At 41.8% G+C, this 15385-nt stretch overlaps 1 protein-coding gene across 7 annotated transcripts in view; it reads left to right on the top strand.

Moving 5' to 3' along the window:
* The window catches only part of KDM4C (lysine demethylase 4C), a 457231-nt gene extending 443586 nt beyond the window's left edge, over positions 1–13645 (top strand). For all 7 annotated transcript variants that reach the window (XM_034987990.1, XM_034987992.1, XM_034987991.1 and 4 more), the window contains 3 exons: positions 5069–5188; positions 9067–9159; positions 13438–13645. In XM_034987990.1, coding sequence (XP_034843881.1) covers positions 5069–5188; positions 9067–9159; positions 13438–13614 — 390 coding nt within the window. In that variant the 3' untranslated portion in view covers positions 13615–13645. The remainder of the gene's footprint in view (positions 1–5068; positions 5189–9066; positions 9160–13437) is intronic.
* The last annotated feature ends 1740 nt before the right edge of the window (positions 13646–15385 follow it).

Here is a 15385-nt window from a genome sequence, read left to right as displayed (position 1 = left end):
CCCGGCTGCCTCTCTGCATCTCTGACCACAGGGTCTGCGTTCTGAGCAGGTGCAGCCAACAGGCCAGGCCCCCATCCATGTCCCGCTGCCAGGGAAGCTGGGGGAGGGAGTGTCTGGCACGTTCCGGGGTCCGTAACGGCGCCAGGTCTGCCGCCCGCTGAGACTCCGAAGGGGAGCTGCGGGTCCGGGTGCCGGGCAGCCAAACAAATGATAGGTAGCAGTACAATTAGTACATGGCCGTCAGTCAGCCTTGTTCATTCCTGCCGGAGTCCGTTAACGAGCAGGTGATTAGCCCTCAACATGTCAGCAGTTGCTGGTAGCAGTTCGCTCCCGGTCAGTAAGCATTTTCCCCACGGGGGGCCGTCAGAAGTTCCCAACTATATGCCGATTAACCGCTGGGAGTTCGAGTACCACGTCTTTCTGTGCTGCAGCTGCACTGAGAGACAGGGTTGCCTGCTCCGTCTTGGTAGGAGTAGAGGTGGGGACGGGTCAGCGGGAACATGGCTAAACAGGCAACATTCAAGCACAGCTGCTTGAAGAGGTCCTTCCCGAGGCCCCAGGAAGAGTTCCAAGCCCGCAGTCACTGCAGAATTCAAATAATCAGACTGGCGGTTGGGCTTGTCTCTGTAGCTGGTGGAGCAAGTGCGAGTGAGCCCTGACTTTGGCCCCAGTGTGATGGGACGCTGTGCTCTTGCCTGGGTGGGTGACCCATCTCGGTCCTTTCATCAGAGCCCTTTAATCACAGCCAGAAGCCTGCTCTTGACTGTGATGATGATTTCTGTCTTTAATTTTAACATCATCTATTTGGTACTCCAGCTACAGGCTTACCGGCAGCTCCAGACACCGTGTCCCTGTGGACAGGGCCCTGGCAGGCTTTAGGGGAGTTTACACATCCCTGGAGGAAGTACAGCAAATGGTAAACAGCTATTTATGTCAGGGGAAGCCAAACTGCTTCTGAGGGTCTAGACAGCAACTGGGAAAAATGCATTAGTCAAGGTTTTAATGCATATAATTTTCCAGCAAAGGGGTTTACTTGCTCCGGCAACACACTAAGAACTGCATTAGGAAAGACCTCTTTAGCATTTTACATCCTTTAATACACCTCAAATACTAGAATGTTTTAAAAAAAAGTCACCTGGGTCACATAGAGCTATGGGGGGAGGGAGGCTGGAATCTTCATTTTCAATGTGTGCCTCAGTGGTTGGGACCACACTTTAAGGAGCTATGCTCCTTGTGTACAGCCCCGGGAGATGTGAGCCAGCTGAAGGCCTTCAAGAGAGGGGGCAGACCATTCACTGGGGCTTTTCACAAACTAAATCCCCTCATGATTCTATTTTTCCGACTTTTTATTTTTAAGAGAAACTTTTTTTTTTTTTTAAATGTGAAATCTTATTCAGCTTGTTCAATCAGTAAAACTTATTCAATCCATAAATCAAATAGAAATTCTTTTCTGGTTGAAGTGATCATGGCAACCAAAGCTCACACTCCACATGGATTTCCCTTCAAGGACCCTGAGGTGGTCATGCCATGCAGATACAGGGCTCAGTGTGACAGGCCTCCAAGTGTGGGCAAGATGCCCTTTGTCCCTAACTTGGGGAGCTAGACATTGTTCACGCCTCCAGTGTCTCACCCAGATGGTCAGTAAATAGATACTGGATTAATGATTGTGACAATCATTGTGACTCCTGCTTTGGAGGGACCAGAAAAACCTCAATATCAAACCTTTCAGCTTCTTTTCTTCAGCCCACATGCTTCTGCTTCCATTCCTGTTTGAATGCTTTTTACTCCATGTAGTCATAGAAAGTTTCTGGCAAACTCAAAATCTTGAGACAGCTGGTGAGTTGAAATCATCTCTCTGTGGAGGAACTAGATGTTACAGAAATACATTTTTTTATGTATTACTATGAGCTGCCTTAAATCCATTTGGAAAGTAGCTGGGGTGTAAATAGTGAATAATACTAAATGAAGTTATATGCAAATCAGAATAAAACAACTTCCAGCTAACTGGCCTGGCAGAGAATGAGAAGGTAGCCATCGAGGCGAAGAGGGATGCCTCCTGGTGGAGGAGGAGGAAAGGAAAGTCACAGAACAAATTTGTGTTGTTATATAGTTGGTTATTTTTCTTTATTCTTCTACTATGAATAGAGAAAAAAAGAATTCTGAAAGCCAGATTGAGAAAGCAAACTGAGATGTCCTTCCTGGATTTTGACATGAAAGGGTATGAAGTGATTTTTTGTGACTGATACAGAGCAAAGTTAGATAGAGGCTGAGCTGTAAGTTGCTCTGAAGTCAGGTACTTTCAATGCCTAATTAAGACTTGTGAGTAAAGGGCAAATAGACAGTGAGACAGATATCAAACCATATCTCAGACATTTTGTTTTCAAACATCTTTTTTTTTAAAAAAAGAATTGTTTCTCACTTGGTAAAGTTGCTTATGTTTAGTTTATTTAAAAAACTATATTATTGTGATAAATTGCTCAAGTATCTTCATACTTTGCTTAGGCCACATTTCCATGGCCATTGCCACACCTTTGGTGATATGGTACTTAAAATTTCAGGTCAGGATTTGTTTTGAAGAATTATTTTAAATGTTAGAAAATCTCTGTCAAAGATTAGATCTCTAAAAGTAAGAACCTAAGTCTCCTACTTAGCAGTTGTATTTGGTGGGTGAATAAATTAGGGAGTGCATCCTCTGTGTTCCCCCAAGGCCTTGAATTCCTTCGGCTGGGACTGAAGGGCCCGGTAAACAGAATTATCTTGCCTGAGGAAAAGCAATATAGAGAGACAATGGAGTCAGGATTTGGAGACTGAAAAGATCTTCTTCATTACTAATAAAGCAGATGTTGTAGTGTGTGGTGTAATTATATCTGTGGGCAAACAGGGTACCTGAAACTGGACCTGAGGATTAGACAGGCCTCCTAGTGACAGGGGTGCAGGACCCTCCAGCGCCTCTCTGGGGAAGGGGCAGAGCAGAACCTGAGTTCTCTGTCCACAGGTTGGCTCCAAAGGGAAAGGGAACATGGGGAGCAAAGCCACAGTTACCAGACTTTACTGGCTCCCATCCCCTGGGTATCTTGGCACATCTTTTTTACACAGTCCCATCTATTAGGTAACTTAGGTCTAAACAGCTTAAGACTTGGTGTCTGATGAGTGTCCCTGTGTTTCCCCTAAAAATATCCCACGAGCCCCTGTGTTGCTGGGGTGGCCCAAAGCCCTGTGGTGCATAGTTTGGAAAATGCTGTCTCCTTCAGAACTCAACAACAAAATTAAGTCATTGCTTATTCTCTTGGAAGAGTGGATGAATGAGAGTGGAAAAGAAGCCAGGAACATTACCCCAATGGAGCTCCTCCGCGTGGAAGAAAACTTTAGGAGCGGGAAGACACACGATCTTGTGCCACCTCCCCCGCTCCCTACTCCTATTCCCAAAGCTTCCAGGTTTCAGCTCAGTTATCCCAGGGCCTATGTAGCTTCCCAGCCTAGGAGACTGAATAATATGTATAGAGAAGCTGCACCCTCCAGTGTTCTTGGTACCAGGTACATTTTTGGAAGGGAAATGCAAAGTGAAATGATAACCCCAGGGGCATATGTGGAACACATTTCTACAGCCTACCCTTTCAATTCTGCATGCCCAGAGGCCAAATATTACAGAGGCCAAGGAGAAACTTTTTATTTAACTAAGAGCAGACTGTCAATTTGGTAGAGCCTCTGAACACACAAATTTTTCTTTGCCCATAGCTTTAGATGGAAGGGAGTCTGCAGTGAGAAAAATGAATAGCTGAGCCTCTCATGTATACTCCAAACCCAACAATAAAATGGCCACTCCTTTATAATGCAAAATTTCTATTAATAATGAAAAGTAATAGATGGTGGATTTCTGGTCATAAACAACTAAAATATTTCCTGTGTGTGCCTCTCATTTAAACCATAGAACCATGCCCAGTCTGCATTTATAGCTTGATTGGTCAAGTGTGCATTTCGATCAGTCAGATTGGCCTCATCAGTAAAATACAGGTATTAGCAAAACACAAATTGCTAAATGTTCAAAAAATTTACCAAAGAGGTCAAGTATTTAATTCATTTGTATTAAAATTTTTCTATGTCATACCCAATACATACAAATTTAAGAGTTTGCAAACTATGTCTGTGAAAACATTTTATTTGACCTGTTACCTCCCTTCCCTACCAAAAAACAAAGCACCTTTCAAGATGGACTACAGGCTTTGCTCTGATCTACTCTCTTAGGAGGAGGCAGTGTTGAGCAGAAGGCATGAAATGAAAGACTGGCTATGGGTGCCTCCATGGATGCCTGTGGAAGGAAAAGGGGTGGTCACTTAATAGGCAGCCGGCAGAAGCGTGCCTCTCCAGGGAGGTCCAAGGATCTTCTGAGGAGGCCTGCTAAACAGCACACGCCCCTCCCAGCCTCAGCTGCCATACTGCGGGTGCTTCTTGCCTTCCTTTTCCCTTGCTGTTTTGCTGGCTTGGACCTCACTCTGTTCCTCTCTGGCCCCATTTCCACCTGTGTGTCCCAACTCTTACTATTCTCCCATTCAGCTTCACTCCTCCAGAGATTCTGACAACTTAAAGGAGCCCCTTTGGAGGCTCAGTTTCCTTGTCAGTAAAATGGGGATAATTAATAATCTCTGCCTACTTCGTGGAGTGATTATTGAGGATCAAATGAATTATATGTTAAAGCATTTGGTTAACTGCAAAATACTGTATAAATGTCAGGTGTTGTAAATCATGAGCTGGTCTCTTCTTCAGCTAAAGGAGTTTCTGTGCATGTTTTAGTTACCCTCTGAACGATTCTTCGTCAAGTAGCGAATGTAAATGCTGCTCTTCTTTTCCTGCTTGGCTTATAGTGGCTCCTTTGCAGTTTTATGATGGAGGCTGAATCTTTAAGTACTCCTTTGGCTCATATCTCTTCCCCTGAACACCCATGCAAGATCATAATCCATAAAACACAGAGACAATAACTCCTTTTAATTGCCAGGAGTTCATCGTTTGCTAAGTTCCAAATGCAGTCACTTAGACACTTGCCTTGAAAAGCCTGTCTCTATTTCTTCCACAGAGCCGAGACTGTGTAAAACTGGGCCCTCCTGCTGAGGGAGAAGTCGTGCAAGTCAAGTGGCCTGATGGCAAACTCTATGGAGCAAAATATCTGGGATCAAATGTTGCCCACATGTACCAGGTGAGTGCTGTCCTGTGTGAGATGCTTGCTGAGATGGACAGGAGAAGCCAGAGGGCAGATGTATATCCATTGTACTGCTGATCAATAAACCACATGAATTTGGAGCACCTCTTATTTTATAAAGGAGGCAAAGACTTGGTGTCAAACGACCCACATATTGGAGTTTTATTATCAAGTTCAACACTGGGAAACTAATAGCATTTGGTGGATGGTTTAATTGTAAAGAATACAGTTAGGCCACAAAAATAAGCGACTGGATGGTAGGCTGCTTTCTTGTGTGTACATCATATGGGGAGAGACTAGTTGGCTCCTTTATCTCACTGTAAGCCAAGACAATGATGGCTTTTCATCAGCCAGCAGCCCCTGAGTGGGCGGCTTTTGCCTGAGAGACATACCCCCATTGGGTGTCTCCTCAAACCCAAATCAATTATGCATTGACACAGTTGTGGCCACCTAAGCTTAAAGGAGTGCTTAGTTCACGAAAAGTACAACAATTGGTTGGATATTCTGTTCACTAGGGAATGCTACATATTACTAAAGAGTACATATACAATTAAACAATGAAAATATTTTATCCCTATCAGAAATGAGAATGAGTAAACTCTAACAAGGGAAACAATATGGATGGCAGATGTGCATTTATATTCCTTTAGGCTTTAAAAAGGAACACATTTATTAAAATCAGTACATTGTAGTGCTTTCAGTAACATGGTGGCAGAAATCAGTGTTCTCAAGCTAAGCAGTAGAGTAAAAACAGGAGGATTGAAGTAAAAGAAGAAAAAAGAAGGTTCTGGCCCGTTAAGTTAAAAACAGCTTGAGAGTGATAAGACTGCCAGTTTCAGCACAGAAATTGTTCAAAGACTGGTAAGGGGCAGGGGCATCGGTGGAAGAGTGCACTGTAAGACATTGCACCAGGAACTAGAGCACAGGGTAGTTAAAGGAGGTCAAAGAGCTTTGGGAAACTTGAACATTTTTTAAGTCTAGAAAAGCCCAAGGTGAGTAGGGAGGGGAGGACATTATATACATGTTGTGTATGTGTGTACTTGCACACACGAATGCGCACGTGTGTGTAAAAGCTATTTCCCCTTTGTCATAGTGTTAAGTTGCTGGAGCTTCTTTGTATCAGAATGTCCAGAATTAGGCAAAAATCATAAGACAGATTGGTAATACTGGAGACTCCTAGAAAAGAAGCATTACTACATCATTTCAAAAGAAAACAATTATATTTAGTTAAACAATAAATGCAAAAGTGAAGCATCTTATATGTAGCAAAGCTATTAGCTACATGAAAAGTATCATAATGAAGACATGCTGAAATTCAGGCTAATTAGTAATCAGTGTGTTAACTTTAGCTGAATTTGTGATGGCCTATCAATATAGAACTAAAAGCATATTTATAGACTCAATGAAAAAGTTAAGGCTAATATTAAAGTTGTCTCTCAAGTACAAGTAGTTTAAAATTCTTCATTAAACCAAGTGCCCTTTTGAGATCATTTTGTGTTTTGTGTCTAATTATTCAGTCTCATCATTGCATAAGCAAAGATGTTTATAAAAATAGATGTAACCAAAAAATTCCTTTTGCACAGTGCTAAATATCCTAAGTGTATGCACTTTTTTGACCCTCCCAGGAGAATGAGGGTAAAAAGGTTACATGAATTTAATAATTTGTTGAAGAGCACACAGCTGGTAAAGGGAAGAGCCAGAGTTTACTCTCAGCTCTGTCCCAACTAGGGTGAACAACCATACCAGCTTGCTCGGGACTGTCCTTGATTTTAGTGCTAAAAGTCCTGCATCCCGGGAGACCCGTTGGTCCTGGAATGATTGGTCATCTCACCGTACTCCTTTTTAGTTTTATAATTGCCTTTCTCTCTTTTTAGAATTTTCAAATTACCTAAAACAGAAGAAAGGTAGTATAAGTGAGATGACACCTTGGCCTAATTAAATATTAAAGAAACCATTCTGTTAAAACAAGGCCAGGAAGAGAAGCCTCCTCATCTCAGCCTTCTGGGAAGTAACGGGGGGAGCTCTCCTGTGACCGAGACCTAATTCCACCCTACCGTTTCAGCTTAGTCAAATGTGAGCAGTACATGAGTAAGAAATTTGATTATATATATTATCCTTATTGTAATTTTTTTTTAAACTCCAGCAGTTCTTTTTATTAACATAGTGTAGCTGCATGGTTTCACTTACCTTTTAACCAAAAGTGCAAGCCTATTCTTAGAGCTTACATGTAAAGAATTCAGACAGACAATTTGGAGACTTGAAAAATATCATAAATGGTTCAGGGTTAGAACATATTAGACATTCTGTCCTGATTGCATCCCTTTTGTTGTTTGCTCCTGGTAGAGGTCACGTGTGGTTAAACCTAAACCAAGAACAATCACTCTGAATCAGGCATTTGATGAATTTCCCCCAAATGGTCTAGGTTTCTGTTAGCCAGTGTCACTTACTTTTCTCTGACAAAATCTAGAATGTTGAAAAAATAGGTTATGAAGTTATTTGCTGCCATTTGATTAGCCTGAAGAAGAAGTTTTAAATTTTCATTTCAGATGAAGGTTTTCACACATTGTTGTGGTTTACATGTTACGAGGTTGAGAACCTGGGATTTTCCTGGCTGAATGGTTCAGTTTGACAAAATGAGTTTTGAAAGTTAAAGTTTCTCTAAGAACTTGAGAAATTACTTTAGGAGGATTATTATACAAGAGTAAATATATCATCATTTCTCTCTCATATGGTATCAGAGCCTCTTAAAGAAACAAATGGTACCTACAGGCCCAGCCAGTCTTAATGCTAAATTGGCCACAATCTCATGTTCTGAGAAATCATTTGAGCAGCAGATTTGTTTCTGTGTTTTTGCTTTGGGGGTGAGGATAAAGTTTTCATATCACATATTCCAAGACAATTTTCAAGAATTTTGGCCTGTTTGCAATGTCCACAATAGCCAAACTATGGAAGGAGCCAAGATGTCCATCAACAGATGAATGGATAAAGAAGATGTGGTGTGTATACACACATACACACACACACACACATATACACACACAATGGAATATTATGCAGCCATCAAAAACCCCCAAAATCTTGTCATTTGCAACAACGTGGATGGAACTGGAGGGTATTATGCTAAGTGAAATAAGTCAAACAGAGAAAGACAAGTATCATATGATCTCACTGATATGAGGAATTCTTAATCTCAGGAAACAAACTGAGGGTTGCTGGAGTGGTGGGGGCTGGGAGGGATGGGGTGGCTGGGTGATAGACATTGGGGAGGGTATGTGCTATGGTGAGTGCTGTGAATTGTGTAAAACTGTTGAATCACAGACCTGTACCTCTGAAACAAATAATACATTATATGTTAAAAAATAAATAAATAAAGTAGGAAGGGAAAAATGAAGGGGGGGATTAGAGGGGGAGACGAACCATGAGAGACTGTGGACTCTGAGAAACAAACTGAGGGTTCTAGAGGGGAGGGGGTGGGGGGACGGGTCAGCCTGGTGATGGGTATTAAAGAGGGGATGTATTGAATGGAGCACTGGGTGTTATATGCAAACAATGAATCATGGAACACTCCATCAAAAACTAATATTGTAATGTATGGTGATTAACATAACATAATAAAATAAAATTAAAAAAGAATTTTGGCCTGTTTGAAAACATATGTTGTTCTTAGTTTGATAAGGGAAAGAGCTCTCCTTCCTTCCTTAGTTGTTGGCTGGTTCTCTTTTTTGTTCTGTTGAGTCCTTTTTTCCCTTTCTTTATGTAGTTAATTGGAACCTTGAAAAAAAAAAAGGTGAATGCTTCTTTGTGTATGAATATGTGTGTGTGTATGCATGTATTATACATATATATATATATCATGATGTCTTATTTCTCATTAGGTTGAATTTGAAGATGGGTCCCAGATAGCAATGAAGAGAGAGGATATCTATACTTTAGACGAAGAATTACCCAAGAGAGTGAAAGCTCGTTTTGTAAGTGCTGGCCAATACCTCTCAGGGATGTCTCTCTGTTTCCCAAGCCCAGCAAGAAACATACTTAGGCCTTTGGGTTGATTTTCAGGAAAGCCAGTACAACTTTTCCCTTACTTAGGCAAACCTCAACTTTGGCCCCAAACAGAAAACCAGTGCAGGTTCCTTGTTTTCCTTTCTAATGAGGTCAAATGACCTAACACTTATTGGCATACCAAAATAGTTGTTGAATACGTACTCTATGCAAGGCACTAGGAGCATACAAAGGTACCATCCAGGCATTTATAATCTTGTCAGCAGAAGCAACATTAAAGGAAGTTTTCAGTAGTAGATTGAAGGGGACATGATATAAATGAATGTCTGGTTTTCTATAGCCTTATCATATATTGATTAACGTCTCTCCAGAAACTCATTAATGGTTGTGTCAGTTCATAATTAAACCAAGCTCTCACTTTTATAACTAAAGGAATTTTAAAAAGCCCCAAAACTAGGTGTGGGAATACTAAAGCTGTTTTTTTAAAAAAAGAAAATGTTTTTAGTTTCAAGCTTTATACATGCCATTAAAAAGACAAATAAACATGGACAAATAATCAAAACTGAAGTTGTTAAAAAAAATATAATTCACAATAACTTAGTTTTCATTATTGTATCATAAAATATCTAGTGGACCCTGAAATGAAGTCAGTTTTACTCATTTAGAATTGCATCTACTACATCTGCAAAATAATAAATCCTGAACAGGGAAATTTGAATGGGATTTTTTTAACTAAAATGAAATTTTTTTCAGAATAAATGACACCCTTCGTTTTCAGTGAATGCTTATGATATACTTTTCTGCAGTGATAGCGTTACCTTAATTTGGAAAATCCTTGGATTCCTTAAATCTTCAGTTGTATATTTAGCTCCTTTTCCAGTCAGGTGGGGTCCTGGGAACAGGGTAACTGCACCAGGTATCAGCTGACTTTATGAGCTTCATCCTTGAGAGGAAGGTCTTTCAGAGTATATCAAGAGCAGAGTGATAGTATCAGCTCTGCTACTCATCTGGGAGAAACGTGACACATAGGGGACCCACACACCTGAAAATAGATTAACCACCAGATAAACTGCAGGGAAGAGAAGATCAAATATTCCTCATGTAAAGACATTGGTTAATTCCTAAAAAAAGATCTAAGAAATCTGTCCATGCCCTATATCTTAAAAATCTCTTAAGAACAACTTTCTTCTTCAAGATGCCAAAGATGGCTGCCTCTCATGCTGTGCTCCTGTCTTCCATAGATTCTCCCTCCTCTCCCTGCCCTCCCTTGCTCCCCCTCCTCTATTCATTCATTCATTCACTCATTCATTCACCTAGAGATTGAAGGATGGGGAATGGAGTAGGTAGTCCTAAGTCTCTCAGGTCTTTGATTTTCTAATGCATATGTGATTAAGCGCCAGCTGGGTTTTGTAAATTTCAAATACTGTTTCTTAATCATATTAAAAGAACGCCTTTTACTTTCTGCTCAGCTCACAATCTCTTTGTTCCATAATAGATTTGTCTTCAATACCAGGTTGCCTTCCTGCATAGCCTTTTTTGAACCCAGCTCCTGAATTTCCTAAGATCCATTTCTCTGAACAATCACACCAACATCCAACTTTTTTTTTTAATTCTCAGAGAAAATTTTTTAATTAAAAAGAGTCAGTAAAAAATACGTAAATCACATATATTATCTGAGTGTAAACTGTTATGTCAAACAATTGAACCTAATAGAAAATATCTTCAGGAACAAAGGCTCATAGTTACTAAATCCAGTTTGCTACCTCTGTTTTTATGGAATCGACTTATGTGCTCTTCTTGTAGCAATCCACCCTTTCCTTCAGGTTTGTATATAACCCTCTGGCCCTTGGTTGGTCTATCTATGACTGCTATTTTTTTTTCCAGTTGGTGATACAAATCTAATTGGAAAACTCATTGATGGAAGATATTTTATGATTAGAGAAATCTCTTTTGTTTTTTTAAAGGAGGGGTGGGTTAGCAGCCTCACTGCTAAGTAGGAGGCCTCATATTTTAATGACTGCTGCTCACCCAGACACACGCTGACTTGGGAAGAAATTTTTCAAAAGAGTCAGCAGTCCACCTCGGTGATTTTGCAGGGGTTCTTTCCCACTAACCTCAGAAATGGCCCTATTACCTTTTATTGTCTCACAGAATAACCATGGCAACGGTGCATAATTAAGTAGAGCTGCTGGTAAATCGGTTTTATTATTGTATTTGAGAGGCTGACTTTTGCTGTTCTCACACAGTGGCAACACTTTCATAGATGTTTTATTTTCTCCTTTGATAACTTGAGCACTTATAAAAGGGAAAGATTACTCATAGGAAGTACTTTGCCAAGAATGAATGAAACAAAAATGTTTTCTCCTAATGGCAGAGGGTGCCCAGCCAACCCATAATCTTTTATTTTCTTCCCAAGTGAAACAAGGTAGTGTCTGGGGGTGCATGCAAATAGCCTGTTACCCTAGATAACCATCTTATGAACTGGCGGGGAACATGCCCGCTGTGCACCTGGGTCCATTTTTTAGTTTTCAAGCTTCTTTGTAACTGTTCCATTGTTTATCTCTTCTTCATGACTGACCATGTGTTTCAAGTCCTCAAAGCTGGGACTCTGTCTCTGTCACCAACCAGAGCAGGTGGCCTCAGTGACAGTAGATGCACTGGGCATTGGCATCCTCTGGAGTGATCTACCTCGTGAAAATCAGTTAGAAATGCATTTTAGGAGACAAAATAATAGGGAATTGGGAAGCAAAAATAGTGTCTTAACATAGCCTTTACCTGAGCATAACAGAAAAGGCCCACATTCCTTCCACCTGGCTAACACTTAATTGAGCAGTGACTGAGTTGCTGGGTGTGGAGAACATGTAAAAATCAGTACTCCCTAATATCCTCACACTCAAGGGGTTCAAGGAATCCCTGGTGGGGAGAAAGTTAACTGCCCCTCATCTCTGCCACTGACCTCGTTCTACTGCGTTGACACATAAAGTCTTATAGGAACCAAAAGAAGGGCCCTCAGGTTTGCCTGTGGCAGAGAAAACTGAACAGTGTCCATGCAAAGGGAAAGTACATCCAATTACAGAAAAGCATGAGCCAGTAAGGTGTGGCCAGGAACTGCAAGTAATTCTATCTGACCAGCACATGGGGTAGGATTTTGCTAAGTTATGTAGGTCTAGAGAGCTTGGATGCCCTCTTCAAAGGCGGCAAAGCTATTGAAAGAGACGATAATCAGGGATGTCATATAATCGGTTAGTTTGTAGAGCACTTTCTTCTAGTGGTACTGCAGAGAATAGCCTGGGGGTGCGGCATTTGCTGCAGTGGTTTCGGGGAGGAAATGTGAGGCCTGTACCATGGGACCAGCAGGGACAAAGAAGGAAGGATGGAGGGACCTGGACGTGGTGGGGATGGGGGATGTTTATAGTGACTGTTAGGTTTCTAAACAGTGTAGCTACATGGATAGGATAACTATGCCATGTATGGAATATAGGAAGGATAGTAATGGGGAGGGAAGACTGTGAGTTCAATTTAGGGCAGGTTGGTTTGAAGTGCCCCTGGGATCAGTACTCTGAGATGCCTGCTGAGCAGTTGGACATGCAGGCCTGTGCACAGAAGGAGGTCTGAACTGGAGTGAGAGATGTGAGCATCCTTGGAGAAGAAGCAGGAATTGAAGCCAGGAGTGTGGGTGTGAGGTCTCAGGGAGCATATGTGCAGAAGAGAAATGCAAAACATCAGGAGCATCAGAGTTGAACAGATAGTTAAGAAAGGAGAACCCCTGAGACATCAACAGTGAGCAACCAGAGGAAGAAGAGAGGCAGGAGGAAGGGCTTATAAAGTGTCAGAGATGAGAGCAATTCCAGCAATACCATTTAGGATGAAAAAGTGTCATAGGAACTGGACTGAAGCAAGGACAGTTTCAGGGAAGGCCCAGAGGTAAATAGGAGTGGGGTGAATTAGAGATGACTGTTGATAGATTTGTCAAAAACCTGGTTGGGAAAGAGCCAGAGGGGAGATGGCGAGTGAGGGAGATTTAAATGAGAAGACTTTCATCCTGCTTCTGCTGGGGGTGGGAGATTCTGAAGAAGGTTGGGGCTACATGGAAGCAGGAGCCTGGATGGAGCAGGTGGGAGGCCCCAAATCCTGGGCTAGTGGCCGGGCCTCTGCACGCCACCCCGAGCTGGCTAGATCAGATCTTTGTCCATTCTTGTTATGGTCAAATGCTGTGCTTTCCGCAGCATGACACTGGCTCTTTCTAGTCCACAGCCTCTGATATGCGATTTGAAGACACATTTTATGGAGCAGACATAATCCAAGGGGAGAAAAAGAGACAAAGAGTGCTGAGCTCCAGGTTTAAGAATGAATATGTGGATGATCCTGTGTACCGCACTTTTTTGAAGAGCTCTTTTCAGAAAAAATGTCAGAAGAGACAATAACCTCCATATGCTGCTACAGGCAACAGAGCAACGTGGGCCAGAAAAGGAAAGATGAAGGGACAACCTTGGGGCCGTGCGATGTGTTTCACTGGGGTAGGTGACGGGGTATGTCTCTGACAGTGGAAAATTAGGCTTTTCAGAGTTTGGTCACCTGGACCACAGATTACAAGTGTTATTAATTGGTCACAACAATCTGAAGTCCTCCCCTAGTCTTGCTTTCACTTGTGAGCAATTGTCTTCAGTGATCCCAAAGAATCTAAGTGAAAGGAAATAATAGTGAATCTCCCACCAAAAAGACTCACTGACAGAGGCGGTGGGTCCTCACCTGTGGCCTAATTAGGCCCTTAGGAAACACATGGAGACTTCTCTCCCTAACCCCAGCAAGTGGGAACCTCGATACCCAGGTAAGAGGGTGATAATTTATATAATTTCCACAGTCAGGGAAGGACTCTCACTTATTTGTTTTAAATGGCAGTTTTTATAAAACATTTTTAAAACACAAATGGCCTGTATGGTAATGAGATTTACCCGTGTGCTATCTGTAATTTCCCTTGTACAGAACTTTTACATTTTTTTATATCCCTATTACTTTTGATTGTGTCTGATGAGAACTGAGTTGTTGGCCTTTGTGAAATTTTTGGCTCTTGAGAAAGAATTCTTATGAATTGTATGGGAATTTTATATATTTAAAGAGGGAGATCTGGGGCTGTTATTTTTAAACACTTTTTTTTCATAATATTCTGAGTAGATATTTATAAAATATATTTCTTTCATTATGTGTTTGTAAAATTAGAGTTTAAATAAATATGCTTTGATGCATAGTTTTCAACTAATATGATTTTTCCTTTTTAAAACAGCCTGAAAATGTACTAGTGTTTAAAAATAAAGATTTCCTTTTTCTCCAATTCTGCTTCTGACTTGCTTTTTTGTTTATGTTTAAATCAACAGAAAAACAAGTTTTCTTTAGGAGCTGTCTAAAAAGTTTGTCAGGCCCTTCTTCGTTCACAGACTTTTTACATAACTGGACACATTGCCAGACCTTTCAGACATGTCCCTGGGCATAAAGGCTCCTCTGCCTGCCCACAGGGCCAACTGAAGTGTTTCCCTCAGCTCCTTCTAGGCCTTGAAGAACTCTGAGCACCTAGAGTCTGGAGCTTTTTTCATCCCAGGTTTCTTGGTCCCCGGTTACCTTTAGAAAAGGCTGTATGGACCCTCCAGTCCCTCCCCTCACTTTATAGATGAGGACAGGCAGGGAAGAGATTGCCCAGGGTCACAGAGTCCTTAGTGACTGCTTCAGTTAACTATGGTCACAATCACGCTACATTACAGACAACTGCAAAATCTCAGTGGCCAGCCATGGGAAGCACTTGTTTTGCTTATGGGCCTGCAGGTTGGCTGTCCTGAGCTGGGCTTGGCTCGGCAGCTGTGCTGACCTTGCCTTGGGCTAGCTCACATGTCTGCTCCACATGTCTCCCATCATCCCACTGGACCCAGTGTGCTAGCTGAGGTATGTTCTTCTCATGTCAATGGCAGAGGCCGAAGAGCTTGTGAGCCCAGCCAAGTAAGCACATTGCAGTCCGCTCTGTGGTGTTGGTTAACATCCTGTGGGCCAAAGCCCAGAGCCAAGGATTCAAGGGCATTTCAAAGTTTCATGGCGAAGAGTGAGGATGTATCATGTTACTGGGTAGAGAGTACAGAACTGAAACTGCAATAACAGAACCACAGTTAAAGCTCAGTTCTCCAGACCGCCTGCTGGCTGAGGGCTCTTTTT

This window comes from Mirounga leonina, unplaced genomic scaffold (assembly GCF_011800145.1).
Source record: "Mirounga leonina isolate KUSES-001 unplaced genomic scaffold, KU_Mleo_1.0 Mir_447, whole genome shotgun sequence".
NCBI lineage: Eukaryota > Metazoa > Chordata > Mammalia > Carnivora > Phocidae > Mirounga > Mirounga leonina.
Note: the sequence above shows the minus strand (reverse complement) of the source record. Positions and strands in the feature narration are given on the sequence as shown.